Source organism: Pseudomyrmex gracilis, unplaced genomic scaffold, assembly GCF_002006095.1.
Source record: "Pseudomyrmex gracilis isolate BER0280 unplaced genomic scaffold, ASM200609v1 scaffold_128, whole genome shotgun sequence".
Taxonomy (NCBI): Eukaryota; Metazoa; Arthropoda; class Insecta; order Hymenoptera; family Formicidae; genus Pseudomyrmex; species Pseudomyrmex gracilis.
Genome location: NW_018020712.1, coordinates 302,122 through 323,861, shown reverse-complemented (window position 1 = coordinate 323,861; position 21,740 = coordinate 302,122). Strand labels below are relative to the sequence as shown.

Below are 21,740 nucleotides of genomic sequence, written 5' to 3'. Positions count from 1 at the left end.
CACGCGCGCGAAGACGCTGCGCGGCTCGAGAGAAGTGTCGGTATGTGACTTCGACATTCTCGACGAACGTCAGCGTACTCGAAACATCCTCGTCGAACTTATAACAACCGTTAATCGCGCACTTCCACCCTCTCCCCGATACATGTATATTAGGATCCGATCGAGGTCTCGAGTCTGACAATCAAATCACGCTCGCGCTTTTCATAAATCACGACCGGTCGATCGCTCTCGCGCGAGAATAAGACTCCCCCTTAATTGGATGAATGGAGAAAAGGGTGCCATTAAGCGGGTATTACGGTCGCCGGTGCCTAACGGGCGTAAAGAGTTTCGACGTCTGCCGGATCTCGAGGGTTTTTTTCTCAATGAGAGATCGCGGTTAGAGACGCGATCGAAGGACAATGGCCCAGCGAAATTTCAACTCACTCACAGCCGGAGTCGGACCGTTGACCGAACAATGTGCAGTCGCACACACTGTGTATGCAGCGGGGATTAATATAGAAGTACTCGTACGACAAGACAGCTGATACTTCCGGCAGCGCGATCATCCCCACCCGTCTCTCTCTCTCTCTCTCACTCTCTCGTCGTCGTTATATCCCTCGTTTCTTTTTTCTGCCTGGTCTCTTCGCGCGCAGACTTCTCGGGATGACTCGAGAAGTCCCACCTCGCGTCGGCAAACAGGCAGCCCCCACGGATACGAAACGAAGCGAGTAAGATAGAGACAGAGACCCCGGGCCCGGTCTCGAACCCGGAGAGAGCGTGTACACAAATACTCCCGTGTCGCATGCCAATCAAACCGCGCGGCACATTGCATACGCCGAGGCGCATGCAATGTACCGCGGACGTGTGCGTTTTCGCGGCGTGTGACGAGCCCCGGGCCCCGTTCCCGATGATTCGTTACACGCCGGCCAAACGAAAGCGCCACTCTTACCAGATTATATTTTAATACCCAGACGAGAAGAGCGCGCCGCCGCCGCCGCCGTCGCCGCGCTCCTAAAAATCAGCTTCACGGAGATCCCCCCCCGGAGAGAAACGATCTTTGTGTAGTTCTTGTTACTTTTTTTTTTGTACTTTGGCAAATCGCTGTTGAAATATTTTTTTTTTTTTTTTAATTAACAGATGTATTTGTAAAGATCAATTTTTTCTTTTCTAGTTTTACCATATGTAAAGAGAGTATGTACATGTGATCGTTTTTTTTTTTACATGTCTGATCAGGTGTGGCGACATCAATCCGAGCGTCTTTTTTACGAAATCGCTCGACAATGGCACGGCATAAAAGGCCGTTGGATTGACGCAACGGCACAAACGCGTAAATTACACGCGCTCTCTCCGTTACAGCTCCGGGCCATTTAGAAAATGAACTGTATATCCTTTTCATACACGTCCCTCAACGTCTCTCGCGCCTAAATCTAATTTTTATTAATCTTACATCTCGTTCGTTTCTTCATCGCTTTGAAAGAAGCGAACGAATGAACGAATTACAAAGCAGAATCATCTCACAATTGACGATTTCAAACTCGAGAAACTAAAAAAAAAAAAAAAAAAACAATCTATCAAAAGCATATTTTTAAAAATTTAAAACAGATTATAAATCTTTCTCAAACAGGAATAGAATTAATAAAGAAATGAAGTGCCGCACCGAGATTGCAACACTAAATAACGAGACGTTTCAAGCGAAGCAACGTTAAAAAGGAAAATGGGAATAGAAATTGCTTCCGCGGCGATGCATTCCTGCGGCTGCGCACGCACCATTGTATTATGACAATACCGCAAAGCAAAGCATCGCGACAAGAGAAAGCGAGGTTACAAACGTATAACCAAAATGTTAATCGCCGCGGATCGATCACTGTCATCGTGGTGCCCGCAAAGTACCCCAAGAGTCCATCCACCGAATCAGGATGTTCCATCCTCTCTCTTCGTGCCATCTCTTATTCACGGTTGTCAAGTAGCCGCGCGACTTCGGTGTGAATTTAACTTTGGTTGAGAGAGGGTAACGGACGCGCACCGGTCGGATCGAAGAATATAATGGCAATTCTCACCGGGTTTGCTCGACGAAATCTCGAATCGCGCTTTCGCAAGCAACTCGAAAACGTCAAAACTCGGCGAACTGGTGGAAACGATTCGCCAATATTTTTCTCCGCGAGTTTTCGAGCTGCGTGGGTATCCTCACGCGCGGTCCTCGATCCGGGCCCGGGACCCGTCTTTCGCAAACACTCACGTGCGTTCGTTCCGACACACGAGAGAACCCCTTGACAGTTTGACGTGCAAACGAAGGGAGAGCAAAAAATAGAGGGAAACAACAAGACACACGAGGGAGAGATAGATGGATTTCTTACCTGTGTCGGGATCCACGGCGAAGCTGCTGTTGGCCTGAACTATCGCGTATCTGAGGAGCGAGTTGTTGCCGAGATCGGGATCGGTCGCGTTCACAGAACCTACCAGCGTACCGGAAGGAAGATTCTCGAGCAGTTCGAAGCCGTAGAAGTCCTTTCCGAATCGTGGATCGTTGTCGTTGTCGTCCAGAACCGTAACCAGCACGGAGGTGCTCGCGGTAGCCGCGGGAGATCCGTTGTCGGTCGCGAGAATCGTCAGTACGTGGCGATCAAGAACCTCGCGGTCCAAATTCTGCACCAGATAGATCCAACCGGTATTGGGATTGATGCGAAAGGCGGCCGAGCCAACGAGACGATAGCTCAGTCTCGCGTTGTTTCCCGTGTCCAGATCGACAGCTGTCACCTGAAGAATCTGATAGAAACGAGAGATTGCGAGTTTAATAAAGTTATACGATGTATAGACGTGAATCAATAATGACGCTAATCTGCAACGGTCGAGTTGTCCCGAGTTGCGATACATTTATGAGTAAAAGATCGGGCATCTCTTCGACTCTCTTAGTAAGTGCAATGGAATGCACTCGACAAAGTTCCAGACGAAGAGAACCACAACGAAAATCAAAACAAGAGCAATCTCATCATCGAAAGACATATCAAGAGAGAGAGAGAGAGAGAGAGAGGGGGGGGTGGAGGGAGCAAGAACGCGGGAAAAAGAGAGGGTGAAAGAGGCGGCGTCGAGACACCAAGACCAGTCGATCCGGTCGTTCCGTATTTAATTAAACGCACCCAAGGATCGCGAGAACCCTAAACACGTTCGGACCAGTCGATGTTTTCCAGCGCGGGAGGACGGTGAATTACGAAGGTCGATGGAGAAAAAGAAAAACGAGTGAAAGAAAAAGCGCATAAGTTTGGGGCGAGTGTGGAAGAAGAAGGTCGTGTCCCGCGCATGAACCCGCGGCTCACGAATGATGAATGGTGGTAGACGTTGAAGAGGGAATACGAAAGAAAAGAGAGAGAAAGAGACAAGAGCGCGCGCGCAGACGATATGAGAGGCGGAGGAGCAGACCGGGTTGTTTTCGCAGACGAGAGAAAGACGACCCAGGGGGAGGAATGCGAATTACCATTAGATGAGGAAACCTGACGTGGGAGCAGACAGTAATGTGTCTAACTGTACGTTATTAGTTCGGTGTGTGTGAAGGGTTACGTTCTCCGCAGCTCCAAGTTCACTCTTTTCTGCTTCATCCTCTTCCGCCCGACCGCGCGCTCTTTCTTACTCTTTCTCTCTCTCTCTCTCTCTCTCCGAAACTCTTCGTCCTCTTCTTACCGAGAACTCGCACTAGCGGCACTAAGATATTGTCCGGATACCACCGACAGCTCACAGATCTGTTTCGCCGATAGATACCACCGATATATACGTGTACACGAGAAGAAAGATAGGACAGAAGATCGAGTAGCGACAAGACAAGGAGGAAGAGGAAGGGAAAAGAAGCGAATGAAAAAGAAGAAAGAGAAAGAGAGAAAGAGAGAGAGAAGCGCGAGCTGTCATTACTGGTGGCTTCCTTAGACTCTTATTTTAAAAAATAACTGTCTTATTACACGTCGGTAGATATTATACGATAAAATATGTTTAATTTGCTGTGAAAAAAAAAATCCGGAATGTCTTCATTTCTTTAAAAATATCACCGACGCGTGCGCGCGACATTTACGCTCTAACCCCGCGTACGTTGTATTAAAAATGTGACGTCATTTGACAAACTTATCTCGCAGTTAAAATATCCCTCGCCGTTAATATCTCCATTTTTCGGGGATTATGTCCGTTTTATCTGTTTGGCCATTATTTTGCAAAAAGAACTTGAAAGGAAGTTCTCTCGACAAAATGAATAAAGCGAAAAATTTTCCAATTCACATCCCCGGGACTTGGAAAAATTGTTCGAAGTGTTGTCTAATATTCGTTTTATAAACCACCGGAGAATTCTAATCGCGTTGGAAGTTGCTTGTGAGATGATCGAGGTTGCAGCCGCGCTCCCGCAGCTCTATCGACTGTTACCTATCAATCCTAGGACGCTCCGAACGCTCTTGCTCTCGCAATCGGTATCGGCGGCAGCGCGCGCCACGTTTGGATATCAGATTATCAGGCATTGCCTATCCATCTCCCGGCCGGGAACGTCGAGCAACTTCGCCAAGTAACATCGCGGCTAATCTCGCGCGATGCGAACGTCCAGTTAATTCGTCCCTAGTCGACGCAAGAGGTTAATTCTCTCTTTGCTCACAAGGTGAACTTCGCCAGTCAACGTCTTCTTCTTCTTCTTCTTCTTACTCTCTCTTCGTCTTATGCGTTGCTCTTCTCATTCGCGAGAGAAGCTACCCGGAAGAGGGAGGATGTCTGGTAGCCAGCCGGCGTAGGATATGAGAGGGAGCAAAGGTTCACGAGCGCGTTCTTCCTGGTTGTCCCGGATAAAATTACGCATCCCAGAGACGGGACGGGAGCAAAAAGAAGCCGATCGGGGGAAAAAGGGAATCGTTGGGGCGATGAAGAGCAAAAGAAGAGCCGAAGAGAGAGGTTGTTAACTTCTACCCGTCTCATCCGTTCGAATCAGAATCTCTTCCTCTCCTGTTTTCTCTAACGCATTGCCGCGCTGTACGAAGTCTGTGTACTTCAATTCTCTTTCTCTCTCTCTCTCTCTCTCTCTTTTTCTTTCTCTTCGTCCCGCTTCCTTTTTCGAAGATGCTCCACCGCATCTTCTCGACAAACAAATGGCCGCGTGACGGGCGTGTAATGAAGATTTTTCTCACCTGAGAATCGAGCCTGGCGCCTTCGGGAACTTCCACGTGATACTCGTTCCTCTCGAACACTGGGGGGTTGTCATTCACATCCTGCACCTCAACGCTGAGGCTGAGGTTAGCCGAGAGCCCAGCTCCGTCCAGCGCCCTTATCAGAAGCCCGTGGCGCTGCTGGGTCTCGTAATCCAATCGCCTCGTCAAATAGACCTCGCCGCTGTGCCCGTCTATCCCGAACAGATCGTTGCTATTTTGACCGAGGATGTAGCGCATCAACGCCGGAGCCGGTGTTGTGTCCGGATCGGTGGCGTGCGCCACGTAAAGCGGCACGTGCAAGGGATGCGACTCCGGCACCGAGATGCGAACGCTGGTCGTGCGAAACGACGGCGTGTTGTCGTTCACGTCCTCGACGATCAATTCGATCTGCAACGGAAAGAAACCGATGTAGCGGCGCTTTATTGTCAGATAACAAACGCGAGAACGTGAGGGAACGACTCGCGGCAACACGTGTCTTTCTTCTCGGTCGCTGTCTCGTTGACGTAAAACAAACAGTGACGACGAGCCAATTCAGTCTCGCGATACCGATCCGCTAATGATTTCCACGCGCGTTGCTATGAATATTTCATATGATAATATCTTTCCGTGAACGCGGGAAAAGAAACGGTAGCAGGCTTTTCGCACGTTCGGGTTTATTATACGTACATTCAAGATAGATACATCGAACACACACACACACACACGGATAAACGGCTGCGATTACTGGTGTGTGACTTAATATCGAGATGATGATTATCTGGAGGATGTGCAATTTACCTGGCAATATCCAACGGAGCCGCCATTACGTGCCTCGACGCTGAGAACGTATTTGTCACGTGACTCCCGATCGAGCGGCTGTCGAATCCTCAGCATCCCCGTATTGGGATCCAGCGAGAGATCGGCTTCCTCTCTCGCAAGATAAAACCTGCTTGGCTGTTCGCCTGAAAACGTAGAATACATAATTTAAATAAAACGCACCTCCGGCTCCGGCACGCATCAGATGTGTTAATAAGATGGAAAATCAGCTTTTTGATCGAGCGCGTACCTCGATATAATTTATTCATAATAAGTCCCCGTCGTGTTCTGTTCTCGTTCAATGGAGACCTAATTAAAACAGTGGTACCCGGAGTGATTGCTATAAATTATGACGCGGTTATCAAAAGGCAGTTATCAAAAAAAGTAATTCCGAATTGCATTTGCATAGAGATTCGCATTATCGCGCAGCTTAGTTTACGTAATGGCACCTTGAATGTCTCTTTCTCTCTCTCTCTCGCCAGAAACGTGCGTTCACGCTGGGTTGATCGACGTGAGTTGCTATTAAATCACGATATCCACGTCGTGTTTGCGGCTAAAGCGGGAGATCGATAGCTAGTCACAGTCAGTTTCTCATCTGTCAGTCTTGCGCAAAGTTCTAATGAAGACGTTCGGAATTGATTTGCTTTTACAAATACAATACGCTTTGCTGTCTTTATCGACGCACAAGCCCGACGATCGTACGGGAAAAAATATTTCAGGGTGTGGCACCAAAAAGTTTCTGACAAGCAAGATACACAATTACGAGAGAACGCGTTGCGACCCGGAGAATGCGGCAACCCGACCTTGCCAACGATACAACGGTCAGTTATCTTCGCCGCTACCTCAGTCCGCCGAATAATAAACGAAGTTAAACGACGTCTTCCTGCTGTCTCACTCTCTCTCTCTCTCTTTCTCTCTGTGCAGCCTCGCAGCAAATTTATTCCCCGTTAAGAAGAGTTCAGCGCGGCCGGCGTTGGAAGTTTATCGTAAAAGCGTACTAGTCGAGGCGCGCCGCTAAGCAGATCCTCGAACGAGAGAGAGAGCTGTCGCGCGTTGCTGAGATCTCATTCGTCACGCCTGCGATCCGTGAGTGTTGCACACTCCGAAGGATCGTGTCCGATCGGCGGCACGATCTTACGGCGGATCTTCGTTTTGCCACGCACACACATGAGGGGGCGAGGTCTGTGGCGTCCATACGCGTCCCGTAACGATGATACGAGTTTCGTTCGCCGGTTAGCTTCGAACGAGCACGTGCGAAGCGCGCACACGGAAAGGAGAGAGAGAGAGAGAGAGAGAGAGAGAGAGAGCGCGCGTCGACGAATGAATGATGGCGATTTATCGATTCCACGACATCGACCCCGCTCGACCTTCTCGCACGAGTCGACCGGGACCGCCCAGTTTCGTTGCCTCGGAATCAATTAATAGCCAAATTGGCCGGTCATTATCTGCTGGCAGATGCAATTCCATGATGAACGATTCGAGGCCGTCGTGTTGTTGTTCCTTGCATAACGAGTGCCGTTGGACCCGTGTAACACGCCCACGGTCGGACACGCCGAGTATCAAGAAGTTTACGAGAAATGAAATTGAAATTGTCGAGGCGGTAATTGTTGCCACAACTATGAGAACGTAAAGTCGCGGGATCCCCAATGATCTCTCCCTCGGACCTAGCACGTCGAGCCGATCGACCGGTTGATGGATGATGTATAATTGAACATTGGACATTGAACAGCTTATTTCCGAAAGAAAACCTAAACCGTTAGCTTGTCAGTATTTGACTCAAAGCCGGATCGTTAACACCCATCATTCCGATTTAAAGGGGATCTTAATCAAATCTCGATGACAAAAAATACTTTTTGAGTTTACTTTTCGCAATCAAGCAATTAGCCGCTTTATTAATGATGCGTGAAAAATTCAGCTCGACGGCGATTCATTAAGACGATATGAAAGCCTTTCTGCTTTATCCGAGAGACGTCGTCGTGGAAACACGCCGCGAGGTCCCACGTACAATTACAGACAACCGTGACGCGCGCACACATGCGGGTAGAGCACGCGCAGCACGCGTACCGATAATTGCCGATCGATCGATCGATCGATCGATCGATCGCTCGCTCGCGCGTGGTCTGGAGGCCAAAACGGGAACGCAACTGCCGCTCGGGAGAGCCGGAACGCAATCCTTCCTAGATGCGTTTCGACAAATCCCGCGCGGATCTACCGCGTCGCGATCGTCTCCCATCGATCGCGATCAAGTTTTTCCCGCGGTCTGCGGCGGAAAAAAAAAAAACCAGGCGGACGGGGACATTGTCGTTTCTCGATCTGGGTTCTCGAGATAGGATGAATTCCATTTCCGCGCATTCTGTAATGTTCGCGTCGCGCCGTTGTCGTCATCGTTGCGCCGATCGTCGTCGTCGACGACGACGACGACGACGACGACGACGACGCCTGTATGTAGACGGTGACATCGAATGACATCGACCGTTCAACCAGTGCCTTAAAGACGGTGCTCGATCGCGTACGTGAACGGCATAATTTATGGACCGCTATTTATACTCGATTCCAACTCTCGTTCGTTCTTTTCCTCCGTCTTTTCCCGCGTCTCTGCACGCGACCGAGTGTGCGAAAGGCGCGTCTCCACAGACACGCGATGCGCCTCGATGTGTGCGCATTTCTTTTCGGTTAAAAATTAAAAACACAAAAAAAAAAAAAGCGAAACAAAATTGTCTTGAGATCTCTGATGCGCAGAAAGTTTTTAATTCTCTCTTTAACTCCTTTAATTCTCAACGCTAAATAACTTTGTGAGCCATTTTCGCGCGACATTGACACAATCCTCATCATCCTCAGTTTGTTTTGTAATATCCGAAAGGTTGTCTCCCGGACGAGACACCGTGTGTGTACGCGCGTGTGTATCAAGAATACAAACACACAAAATCGGATCGGCTTATTCGTATACAAAATGTATGTGCGAAGGATGAAACACTGCGGTTGCGTGAACGCGCGCGTATACGCGAGGCGCGCGTGTAATTACGCGTATGCGTTGGTACCCCGCGAGAGAGACTGGTCTGGAAGACGTACACGTTTTATATCCCCGGCGATACCTCTTACCCATCAGCATTCGGTACCCGTGTTATTAAACGTCCGCGTGATCTTTTTCCATGGACTCTCTCTCTCTCTCTCTCTTTCTCTCTCGTCGCGAGAGGAGGGTCCGCCGAGATTCTCCGTATACTACTCCCCGTATATAATTACGATTTACTCCGCATCTCGATACGCGCCGAGATACCGCTCGAGTATCTTGCCCGTGCAAAAGGATTTCGACGCGCGACTCCGGAAGGGTATGACATACCGGACAAATCTGTGTCTCTTCCTCCTCGGTTGTGTAAGCTGCCGTGGCGAGAGAGAGAGAGAGAGAGAGAGAGAGAGAGAGAAAGAGAGCGTTAGCCGCTAAGATATATGTATATACGACGCACATTTGGTAATAAATCTCACGGGATAATAAAATTAAAGCGCGCAAATTGCGTGTTCTTTTTAGCGAGAACACCGTATTTGTTTTTGTTTTGTGTAAGTGCGTGCGCGCGCGCGATAATTTCAATTTTCTTTCTTGTATCAGAGCTCGCAAAATCCCACCGCGATAATTCGAGTAATGTAGTTTGCTGCTATACTAAGGTTTTCATTTGTTGTCCAACTCGTTGCGAGAATATATTTTGTGAGCGCGCAATTATATATACATTTATTACGCGAACACAAAACTGAGTCAGTCAAAATTTAAACAAACGACGATACAAATCGAATTGATCGCACTTCGTTTCTCTGTCTCGTTTTTTGTCGCGCGCGAAGATATGATTTCTTAGTTAGATCAAGCCCCATGTGCAAGGTGCATGTGTAGCTCAGTCACGTTTTTCTGTTCGCGAGGGCTCTTCGTCACCCCGGTTACACCACGCGTCCCTCCGGGGTGCTCACGTGGGTGTAACGAAGACAAATCGCTCGCGTATTTGATTAATTCGCGAAGATCGCCGGTCCGGCGCAGGACCTACTCCACCTCCTCCTCCTCCCCCCTCGCGTCCTCCGTCCTCCGGCATCGTGAATCGAATCGAGAGCGAGTTTTTGCCGGCGATGCCGAGGCAAAGAAGAAACCCGTAACGTACTCATTACTGATTCTCGCCCCTTATGCGTTCTCGGCACGAATGCCACGGGTTCGAGACGTTCCATTCGATTTCTACGAGAAATCACGCAGACAGATTAGAAACAAGAAAGTTTGGAACATATCGAAATAAAAAAAAATTCAAAAAAACAAAACATTGATATTAGTTCATATAGTGTTGCCGTTAACAAATCATTTCAATATATTAATCTATTAAAAAAGCTCGTATCTCATCGAGAGCATAGTTTAAAAAAATAAATAAATACAAAACGTCCGTGTTTTTTTTACAATAATCGTAATAATTGTCACTTTTATTTTTATCTTATTTTTATCATTGTCAATTTATTTTATTTTTATTTATATATTTTACAACATAATTTGTATTTTGTTTTAGATTTTCATAAAAACACAAGATTTTTTCTATTTCTTCCGGTATCGATATCACATCGGTTCTTCTTCCTTTATTTCCACATCTCATTCTGTCTCTCACACTCTGCTATCTTTTTCCTCTCTCAATCCCACATTGTGAAATTCATTTCCTCTTTTACTCTTTCCTCATTCCCTGCGTTTTTCATTTCTTTCTCATTTTGTCTCTTGGTTCATTTTCGTCCCGACTGTTCTCACGTGGACGACGACGACGACGACAACGATGATGATGACGAAGACTAAGGATGCTCGTGCAATCGCGGTAGCAGGATGCTATTTATTTCTCTTCGATAATGCTCCTCGGGCTACTCGGTCTGCTACTAAGATACGTCTATAAGCATCACGCGTGTGTATGTATATATGTGTGTGTGTGTTTGTGTATGCGTGCTGTGTGGGCAGGCGACTGTACTAGCTATGAGAAATCGAAGCGATGCTTCTAATTGGTGCCGGGAGGATAAATTGAAATGAAGTCGTCGTGTCGCGCGAAGGAAAATTCTCCAACACTCGGCAAACTCGCTCGGAGAAACATTTACGCGCACAATGTTAATAGAAAATCATGATCGCGCTGCTGGCGTGAATTTTATCGCGCTATGTTGCCATAAATCGCGAACAATCTGGAATGGGATTAATTGTCTAAATGGGAAAATCACGGAAGTGCGCCGCTAATGATCTCCCGTTAGGTTGACCGACGAGCTGAATAGTTCATAACTTATCTCCGTCACGGATTTTTCTTAAAATAGATACTATGCGGAGCGTAGCACTTGTCGTGACTCGATTAAGGCGCGTGCTCGCAAAGAAAACAAAAACAAAACAAAACAAAAATGCGAGATCGATAATTATCCTTCTTCATTACCTCGTTTCGTTGGCAGGCGTATCGGCGATTTATGTACACACGGAGAATGAAAACGCGTGTCGTCGCGTCTCTTTACAGAACGATCTAATGTAAGACACACAATTTGCGGTACCAGTTTTTCATCGCTATTCGTCTTTTGCGACGTGCTTTATAAACGCGCGCGTTCAAAAAACGAGAGAGGAATTCGCGCTCGCTCCCGTGGCGCGATCGATCGCGCGGGTAAACAAAAAAAAAAAAAGAACATCCCCCCGATGTCACGGTCATCCGATGCGCGAGCGATGTTTGACGCGTGTTCGCAATTACGCGCGCTCTTGATTAATCGACAATTCGCGTTCGCGAATAAGCCGCGTCAAGCTGCGCGCGAGAGCGCGCGAGAAATGCGAGCTTCTCTCGTCTAGCTTTCCTCGCGTGCAAGGTGCAATCTCATTTGACTGAAAGCCCCCGGGCAGGGTCGTTGTAACCCGCCGCTAGCGAGCGGGTGATTATTCACTTTGGCGCGCAGCAACCACCGATATTCGTGCGTCGCCGAGTATAAGCGAGCGCGAGCGCGCGTGTCGCGCAAGAAACCTCGAGCAAAAAGTAATTGCGATCGGTGGCGCGGAGTCGTTATATTGAAATCAAGATGTCTGCACGCGGACTTCCAATCGCCGACGCTAAACTGGACAGAATTATCCTCTTATGTGTGATGATGGACTTTTTTCCCCCGACTTACGTATCACACTGTGCGCATCGGACGACTCCGCGCATAGAAGACGACTCCCTTGATGAGATCTCCCGCGTTGCTTCTTGTGCGATTTAATAACGCGCCATTATCGTTTCTTCTGCGGAGACCGTCTTTCGGTTTTTTTCGATACTTTATCTGACCGATGACCGTTACAATAAAATAAACATTTATATTACTTATTCATCGCGAACATAATTCGCAAACAGAGAAAGAAAAATCGTTGCACATGTTCTTTTCGGTTTCAGACTAAAATAACAACAATAACAATAATGGGTGAATGAACAATCCCTCGAACGACGCACGTCGCGCATCGGCGCTAGCTCAGACGCGTCGTATGGATTTTGAATTATTAGCAGACTGTTGGTTATTGCGCTCAAGAGCACGTACACAATTGGCTGTTCGAAGTCATCGAACTCGTCTATGCGATCATGCGCAGCAAGAAATCATCGAGAGACCGTCTCTCCTCGCGAACCGATTTAGAAGCGCTCCGGTATCTCTTGACGAGTCGCTTCTGTTTTACCTCTTTCCCGGGTGCTCTTCCTCTTTCTCTCTCTCTCTCTCTCTCTCTCTTGTCGTAGCAGAAGAAAAAAGAAAACGCAATCCGCGCAACCGAACTATATTTATCGCAAAGCACACGCGGTATTAATTATTCGCCGGGAAAGCGCCGCATGTGTGCGCGAGAAAGAGAGAGAGAGAGAGAGAGAGAGAGAGAGAGAGAGAGAGGGAGAGAGAGAAAGACAGCGAGAACTTTCCTGGCGTACCGAGTCGGGAGAGGCCCCGTGATAAATCACAGATCGATGATCAGATCGTATAAGGTCTCGCAGCACGAGATCCTCTTGCCTACGCGGCCGGCACGACGCCGTGTAACTCGCGACGAGGGTTTCTCTTATTTTGCTAATTAGCTCGTAACGGGTCGTCCCACTCGAGGTCGTCTCCGTGGAAGCCGGTCTCAGGGGCGGTGCCGCCGCCGTGGTAGCCTCCTCTGATGACGATGCGAATGACCGTTTACGATCGCGGCGAGAAGCTCGCGCTCGCCTTCGGTGAATACTTTGTCGCCTCGTTTCTTCGGCGCGCGCGCGCGCGCGCGGCCGCCTCTCGCCAGCGATCTCCATTCGCCGCTCGTAACCGACCGAATTACGAGCTATTTCGTTTTAAATACGAGCATCAGAACAAACCGATCTTTCGCGGTCGCTCTTTTTTAGAACTCTCACGGTGATAAAAATCTCGATAATTAATATCGCGCGCGAAATGTTAAAATCAATTTCTCGAGCACTTCGAGAATTAATTAATTTCGTAGCAACAAGCAGATTACGCGCCCAAGTGCGCACCTTCCTCTTTTATCGTCAAGATTGTTTCGAAGAAGAACAATATTGTCTGTCAACAACTGTAGATTCTTCATTTCTGGTAACAATAGAGTAACAAAACAAAACAAAAAAAAACCGAGCAAGAGAAATCGTGATCTATTACGTTTGTAACGGGGCATTGCTCTTGCCCTCAGGTTTTGCCTGGTCGCTCCGGGCGCAATCGATTATTCCCGCGGCGAACGTGGAATGTCCGGTGCGTCAGATCCCGGGATCTTCCAATAAAAGACCGACCGTTTGCATAAATCCGTGGATTTTTAATTGGACCGGCGGAGCCTCTTCTTATGGCCGACAATCGAGATAGGCGCGGAGACCGCGTGAAAACGATCCGTCGAGCCTCGACCGGGCGCACGGAATTGAATTCCTTAATTAGAGAAAACAGCGCGTAATTAAATTTTGAAAATACGCTTAGATTCTTCTCTCTCTCTCTCTCTCTCTCTCTCTCTCTCTCTCTCTTTCGGTTGCGAAAGCGCGGTAATAGCTATCGGGATTTGTGTTCTCTCGAGCCGCGAGAGCTATAATTATCACCCGGCAGACGCCTGATCTGGAAGCGCCTCTTCTCTCCTCGCGTCGTATCGCGGTCGTAACGGTGCTCCGGAACACAGTTGCGCGGGGTGAACGCTATAAAAGTCAACGACTTGCACGCGCTCGCTCGCGAATTCTCTCAACAGAGAAGAACCCGCCGCGCACGCATAAACAGAAACGAGTTATTGATGATGTATACGAAATAAGGGACTGCGAGACATCGCAATGAGAAATAAAAGAGGAGAAGAAGAAGAGGCGGAGAGAACGCGCTCCAAAATCTCGACGCGATCACGTGTCACGGGAGCGAATATTCGGGAGGTTCGATACGTGCTTCTATGTATAGAGGTATATACGAGTGCCTCGCCACGACACTCACCCGGCCCGTCACGTAGCGAAAAACGATCTCGTACTTAAATAATGATGATTAGCCGCGAGTCGTGGTAGCGTCGAGCGACGCGACGAATGCGATGAAGAAGCGATACCGTGGCGGCGGTATGCTGTCGTTGACGGGGGTCCTGCTCGTCCCTCTTACCTCCTGCTCACGCGCGCGCTCGTTCTTACCTCCGAACCACCGCCTTATCCCGAACCTCGTCGTTCTTCTCTCTCTCTCTCTCTCTCTCTCTCTCTCTCTCTCTCTCTCTTTCTCTCTCTCTCTCTTGCCGTGCGCCTTTCGTCTCGCGCGTTTCGAACGTGCGCGTGCACTCGTTTACGGCTATATCGACGTCCCGTAGCGTGCGCGGGTATCGCGAAACGTTCGAAGGACGCGCCGCGATTCTCACGGCCGCGGTAATATTCGCTAATGAGAGATGAATCGCTTGTTTTTACACGCACGCGTGATAGTTAAAAATCCGACAAGAAGTGTTTCAGTCCGCGACACGTAAAACCGGGTCGGCTTTCTCGCAATCGTCGTATCGATACGTTTCTCGTAGTAGCCGGAGAGATCGCGGTCTAATCGACCCGGTCAATGCGGTCTATTGACACTTCGATCCATCAGGCCGTCAGACCGATCGTATCCGTATCTCGCGGATGTCTATTTCCCCGTTTGGCACGCCGCCGTCTAGATCTGTCTCCCGCTGCGAGGCACGATTTATCCGTTTACGGACTGTGCTCGCTTCTCTACGGGCAGTCGCACGCATAGAAGCGCCGCGAAGCGATGCTATTGCGCGGAGAGATAGAGACACGCGATCCAGCTCCCGAAGAGTCGCGTGTGTATGTAAATAATCTCGCCGCGCGGTCTCTTCTCGATAATTTGGCGCAATCCGGTCAAGTGTCGTTTCCATTCAGAGAATACGAAGTTTTTACACGAGGCGAGAGATCGCGAAAGCGTTTTCGCGACTAGAAGAAAACTAAACGTAGCCAATGGCGAGATTTCGTCGCGCCGGCGCAAATAATCGGCCGCGACGAATGCGCGGCGCACAATGGCGCAAGAAACGCGCGAGCGTCAGGCTGTGTTGAACAAACGAATAGGTAGAGAGCTCGTCGCTGTACACGCGTAAGACATCCCGGAGTGAAGACGCGCGGCTAAATGGTCGGGTGCACGTCCGGCCGAGAGAGAGAAAGAGAGAGAGAGAGAGAGAAAACCGGGAAGAGAGGAGCAGGTCTCCCCCCGGGCGAGATGTACGACAACCAAGAGAGACAAGACAATGGACGGTGACAATAAGGCTGCCCCGGCTTCCGAACGCGAGATGAGAAAATAAATTAAAATAAATGCTCCGAATCGTCCGCTACCATGTCTCTTAACGGGGGGTGGTGTCTTTGATGCGAGTCGAAGTAATGGCGCTCCCGCTTTTGGCGAAGCCAAACGAGTCGCAGAAAAAACGTCTTCGCAGAAGATAAATAAGAGGTCGTCTTTTTATGACGCATTTATTGATAAAATATGTAAACTACTATAAGGCAGAGTGAATTTTTCACTTGTTTTTGAAAGTGCGATTCTGAAAGTATTGCATCTTCAGGTATAAAAATTGCGGTATAAAATTGGATAAAATATTATCATAAATTTTAGATTTAGAATCAAATACTTTCCAAAAAAATAATCTGCTATTAAAAAAATACTCTACTACTAACAATCTACCGTTACTGTGTGTATAATCTATTCTCCTCTATTATATATAAAAAAGCGATAAGAAAGATTCATTATATCGGACATTATAAATGGGCGACAAAATAAATGACAGCCGCTGAGTGAAAAGAATGAAGAGGACTCTCTCAGTTCGAATATAATAGTAGAGAACGACAAATTACAATACCTAAAATTATAATTAGATATATTGTAACCCCTCTCATTCTTTTTCACTCAGCGACTATGTCATATTTATTTTATTGCTTATTTATAATATGCTAACTATGATATACGTATAACTCTCTCATTTGTAACTTTTTGTTTTATGTTAGGCAATTATTATTCTCTTTTGAAATTTTATTCAGTTTTGTTTGTTTTTGTTATTTTTTACGTCTGTTTTCTTATTTTCTTACCGAGTAATTGCGATTAAAATTAATTGTAGGTTGATGGAGCTTCAGATCGGCAGTTGATGCTGTTATCTCGCCTTTTGAATAACCGTTATATTTTCTAGTCTTGTATTTTTGAATACATTAATTCTTAATACTCAGCTTTGCACGTAATTGTGTGCTCAATACAGCTATTATTGCTATTATTATTGTTATTGTTATTGTTGTTTTTGTTTATTGTTTACAACAAAATAAAATAAAGAGTAATAACGAGACAAAAGAAAAAATATAAAAAATGAGAGAGAAAGCGCATTAACGAACCATGCTTATGATAGCGAGACAAATCAGATCAATGCGATTCGCAACAGAATAAAATTGCATTGTGCTGCGGCTAAAATCTGCGGTAAAATCGACGCTCACAGAACGGCGGTGTGCGCCTTCTATCGCACTTACCAGTACTCTTTTTCGCCGTTTCTTTTTTATGTCGGGACAATCTCATCTAGGATTATAGCAGAGTAATTCTCCCTCAGTCGGCTCGAACGAAATTCCAGGCGAAGCGGAGCCGCTCGAGGGATCGAATCGCCGATGGATTCGAAGAACGGGAAAAAGATATATATGCGCAGCTAACACACACACACACACACAACACACACACACACACACACCAAGAGAGAGTCTCTCCACTTGGTACGATGGTAAACGGCGATAACGAGGCGCGAGATAAGAGTCGACGAAGTGCATCATAGAAGGCGCGGGGAAGATGCGGGGCGCGTATAGCCGAAGGCCTGCTCTATCTTCCCTCACCCTTTACTCGTTTTTCTCGTATCGCGCGTCCCTATCTACAGTGTCTCACAACTAGTTCTTTTAATTACCGATGCTGCAAGACAAATCACGAAACGGTTGTCTGTAAATCGCCGAGCATTTGACGTTATCAAGCGTTATCAAGCGTAACACCAGAAAAAAAAGTAAGTCAATATAAATGTAAAATAAATAAAAGTCAATTAAACTGGACTAAAACTATACGCGACCGTGCGGCGAGGTGAAACGACGCACGAATACCGGAAAAGACCGAGAACCTCGCAATTGCCGGATCGGAAAGTTGTAATGTCGGTTGCAACGCGAGCGTGCGGACGAGATTTCTGCGAGATGCTCGTTGCTTTGCTTTTTTTACTCCGCGCGCCAATAAGCGCGCAGGATTGGAAGCGATTGCGAAACGACGCTTGTGTGTGTGTGTGCATGTGCGCAGATGCGAATGCTTCCAGAGCCGAGATAGAACGAAGCATGCTTAGGTCCCGCATCTCACGAGCATCTGCGAATTCCATCGATCTGCGAACGACCTCCGCGGTGGAATACGTTTAAGACGGTTTTTTCGAGATTCCTAGCCCTTCGCTCGGCGAAGAGTATCTTCGAATCGTGCAACCCCGAGTAAGAAAAAAAAAAAAACCAAAAAACAATCGCTCGCAACAATCTCGCTACTTCGCTTCGCCGAGGACCAAACAACAGCAACAACAATGTAGCGCGAACAATGATAAAATAAATTTACGGATGAGGAAAGAAGCGAAGAAAGTCGCGTGCTTGCTTGAAAACACGTTCCGCGATAAAGTACAAAATGGTATTTCGCTAAGAATAAAAGGCAAATAGAATATATCCGCAAAGGAATCCGAAGGAAAACTCGTGGGTCGTAAAACTCATCGGTCGGTGCGCTTAAAATTATTATCGCGGTTTATTCAAAAGAACACGTTCGTTCCGTTTGGAAAGAAATAATTTTTTTTTTTCCTCGTTGCAACGAAAGAATTTCAAACGTCGTGTGATTGCAAACCAGTCTCTCTCTCTTCTCCCCTTTCTCGTAAACCTATTATAATACCTTACGGAAGTTATAAAATCGTAAGGAGTTAACACTCTCCGAGTGCGGAGGGCGCGAGATAATCGTAACCATTCGTAAACATTATATTTCTCATGACCAGCTGTACGCGAGAGAGAAGTAATGAACACATCGGATATAAAACCGGCGACAAGGCGAATTAATTACGCGTGCAACTTTGTACGCTTCGGCCTCTCTTTCTCTCTTTCTCTTTCTCGAGCGTGTGTGTGTGTGCGCGCGCGCGCGTGTGTGTATACCGAGGAAACTAATTAAAACCTCGGGGACAAAGGCGGTGGCGTGGTGGATTAATGGCGCGCATAACTTTAAATAACAATCGGGGATACACACCCGGCAGCGGAACGGCAAACAACGACCGCGCGCAACACGGAGGTGGGGGGGTTGCTTCGACAAGCGGTCGAAGATGACCGAAACTTGCTGGGGCAAAGAAGAGATGAAATTCCGGAAACGTTACGCAAAGCCCGGGCAGCGTCACGCAATTCGCGAATCTGTTCCCGACCGCGAACTTTGGCGAAATTCGTAAGTTCGGCAAAACGCACAGGCGCGGATGAAAGCGAAGAGAAGGGAGAGACAACTTCGCGAGATCAAAGGGCGAAAAAGAGAAACATGAGCTGACAGGATTTAATAGCAGAATAAAAAGCAACGGTCGCGACGAGATGCACTTCGATCTAGTGACTCGTGGAAGTTTGATACACACCTCGAGGTGATTTTAAATTTAACGTGTCGGTTAATTGTGTTCGTTGATACTTATAACCAACACAAAAATCGCACTTACGTGGAGAATTCGACCGGCGCTTTAATATCATTGAGATAATTTTGTATGTCGCGGGATAGACGAGAAGTAACTTTGAGAGATACTGCGAGCACTAATGTACTGGTATTATAAACTCGAACGCGAAATGTCGTCTCATACAATTTGGTCATCAAAAAGAACGGCGGAATTATATATACGCTATTTTGCGAAACGTTAACGGCCGGATCGTTTCGCGCGTTATATCCGGATGTATCTTTATAGCCAGTCTTAAACGACGCCGATCTTTATGGTGTCATCGTTAAATTCGTTAAAGACGGACGATGTGTCGCGCGGATAAGATTACCAGCCGTTTCGGCCGGGGCAGTTTCCGAAATGTCGCGATTGCACTTCTATCGTCTTGTTCGTCTTTTTCTTTTTTCTCATCCCGGACGGAAATTTGAGAACGATTAAATCGGCAAATGGCGCTACGCCATTATACAGAAGTGATAAATAGCTCGAAGACATCTCCCGTCGTAAAAATAAAAAAAAAACGACTTATCTTACTTTTTCTCGATGCAAACTCGCGCTGACAGAAAGAACGTGGGGTTACAAATCGCGGGGCGCGCGATGCATCTAATGCGATCCGCCAATTGCGGCGAGAGAAGAGTCGAACAGTCAGCGAACTTCGGGTCTCTCTCTCTCTCTCTCTCTTTCTCTTCCGACGTTCCTCATCTCTCATTCCTTCTACTCTCACCCTCCCGCGCCGCGTTCGCTGTCTTTTCTTCGCGCAGAGCAGCGGGGAGAGGAGAGAAGAGAGAGAACGGGGGGTGCTGGAAATGTGTTCTCAAAGCGAAGCGCGCGGAGCGGCGATATTTAAAGCATATGCAAAGAGTGCAAGCGGCAGCCCCCGTGGTAGGGAGAGAGGGGCAAAAAGTCTCGGACAATGGCGGCTTGCGTTCGGCTGCCCGGAATCCGACTCACGACGATTTATGCGACCTCGGCGACGACGACGGTCCTCCTCCTCCTCCTCCTTCTGGGGCTCTTCCTCCTCCTCGCATTCGTATCTTTCGCCTTCGTTCGGCTGCCCGCTCCGATCTCTCCTCCTCGCCCGTGTCTTCCCGACCGGCACTCGAGAATCGCGCATTCTTTCGACAAGAATGCCGGGCCTCGAAAAGCACAAGATACTTCGATCCGCGAATATCCGCGATGACGAAATCAATAATAATTCGCCGTGTTGTTGTTTCGTTCTCAATTATCAGCGCGCTGTTAATTGAGCAAGAATTTTTGGAATAATTAACTTTTTTTTTTTTTTTTTAGAATCAAAAGTCGAAACTGGGGAAAAACTCGCGCGATTCTCTGACGAGCGGTTTACCGATCGCGCCCGATCCCCCTAACGAAGACGCTTGTTACCTTCGCGTTATCGCGTCTTCCGCGTGCTGCGAAACTGCTGTTCAACAACGGCCGCGCGTCTTGTTTCGTGTTCGCGTCGGACCTCTCGCGCAAAGAGAAAGAGAGAAAGCGAGAGAGAAAGAGAGAGAGAGAGAGAGAGCAAACTACCGGTGTGTATCGACCGATTGACTGCTTCTTCGCGCACTCACGATGCTGATTTCCAACACGATCTGCCCCATTGTCCCGTTGTGCTTTCTATGGACGCGCGTATCAATCATCGCGACCGTGTTATACTTTCTATGCACGCTACGTACAAGATTCCGATGATCCAAACAAAGCAACGCTACTGGCGATTGTAGCACAATCCGTCGCGATTCCGACGGAATTTCTGTCCGCGATTTTCGATCTTATTTCTCACAGCGACCTTCAAATTTTGGGTCCGTCAGACTTTCTGGTCGCTTGGTCCTTTTCTCCCGACGCGAGTGTTTCAACTTCTCTTGTTCGGCAGATAAGATAAAACTCTTTTCTAGTCGACGTGACGTGACTCCTTTAGTTGCTATAAAACCGAGGTTGTAAAATGAGGCACGTTTCTCATTTTGTCGCCAGATTTTATGGAAGAAACGGGCCGAGTCAGTCTGCAAAACCGAACGACCGCCTCCCGAATAAGGAGTTCGTCTACGCCGGTTTTAACAGCTCCGTAGCGATACGTCGAAACGATCGGTCTTTTCGTCGGGCTCTTTAACGATCGCGTTTTTCACGATTCGAAAGAGCGCCCGTGCAAGAGCGCTGCTTTATCGGAAACAGGTGGTCGTAAAGTGGGTAGTCAGCACTCTCTCTGTCTCTCGATGTGTGCTCGCCTTATGTCAACGTTCGGTTCGATCTGATAATATCCGATTGAATATCCGTGCATGGTGGAAGTCCGCATCATCGCGCGAAATAAAATGTGTTCAAAGTCAATTTGTTTAATGAAACATCCGAGCGGGACTACAAGTTCATTAACGAGTTAAGACTTTGATGCGGATACGCGGGTAATGTGAGATTTCGAAAAAAAACAATTTCCGAGCGTGTTTTATGTAAATAAAAACGATAACAATAATTTTGTGAAACATTTAAGATCGTCGAGAACGTCGCTCTTTGTGATTTCAGTTTAGAGATCGGTTCGCGATCGATTCGCATAATCGATCTCTAATCAAAGCGCAAAGCGAAGCGTCATTCGTCTCGCGTCATCTCGCGACCCGCTTCTGACTTGATTGGAACAGGTGTCGCAAAATAGGTAGCACGGAGAATCGCCGGTACACATCAATGCGCGCCCGCGAGATTCCTCCCTCCCTCCCTCC

General features: G+C 47.7%; 1 protein-coding gene across 3 annotated transcripts in view; it reads right to left on the bottom strand.

Moving 5' to 3' along the window:
- The window catches only part of LOC109856639 (protein dachsous), a 329,511-nt gene that overhangs the window by 27,004 nt on the left and 280,767 nt on the right, over window positions 1-21,740 (bottom strand). For all 3 annotated transcript variants that reach the window (XM_020432144.1, XM_020432145.1, XM_020432146.1), the window contains exons 4-6: window positions 5,919-6,082; window positions 5,121-5,528; window positions 2,334-2,742 (exon numbers count right to left, since the gene is read on the bottom strand). In XM_020432144.1, the coding sequence (XP_020287733.1) occupies window positions 2,334-2,742; window positions 5,121-5,528; window positions 5,919-6,082 (981 nt within the window). The remainder of the gene's footprint in view (window positions 1-2,333; window positions 2,743-5,120; window positions 5,529-5,918; window positions 6,083-21,740) is intronic.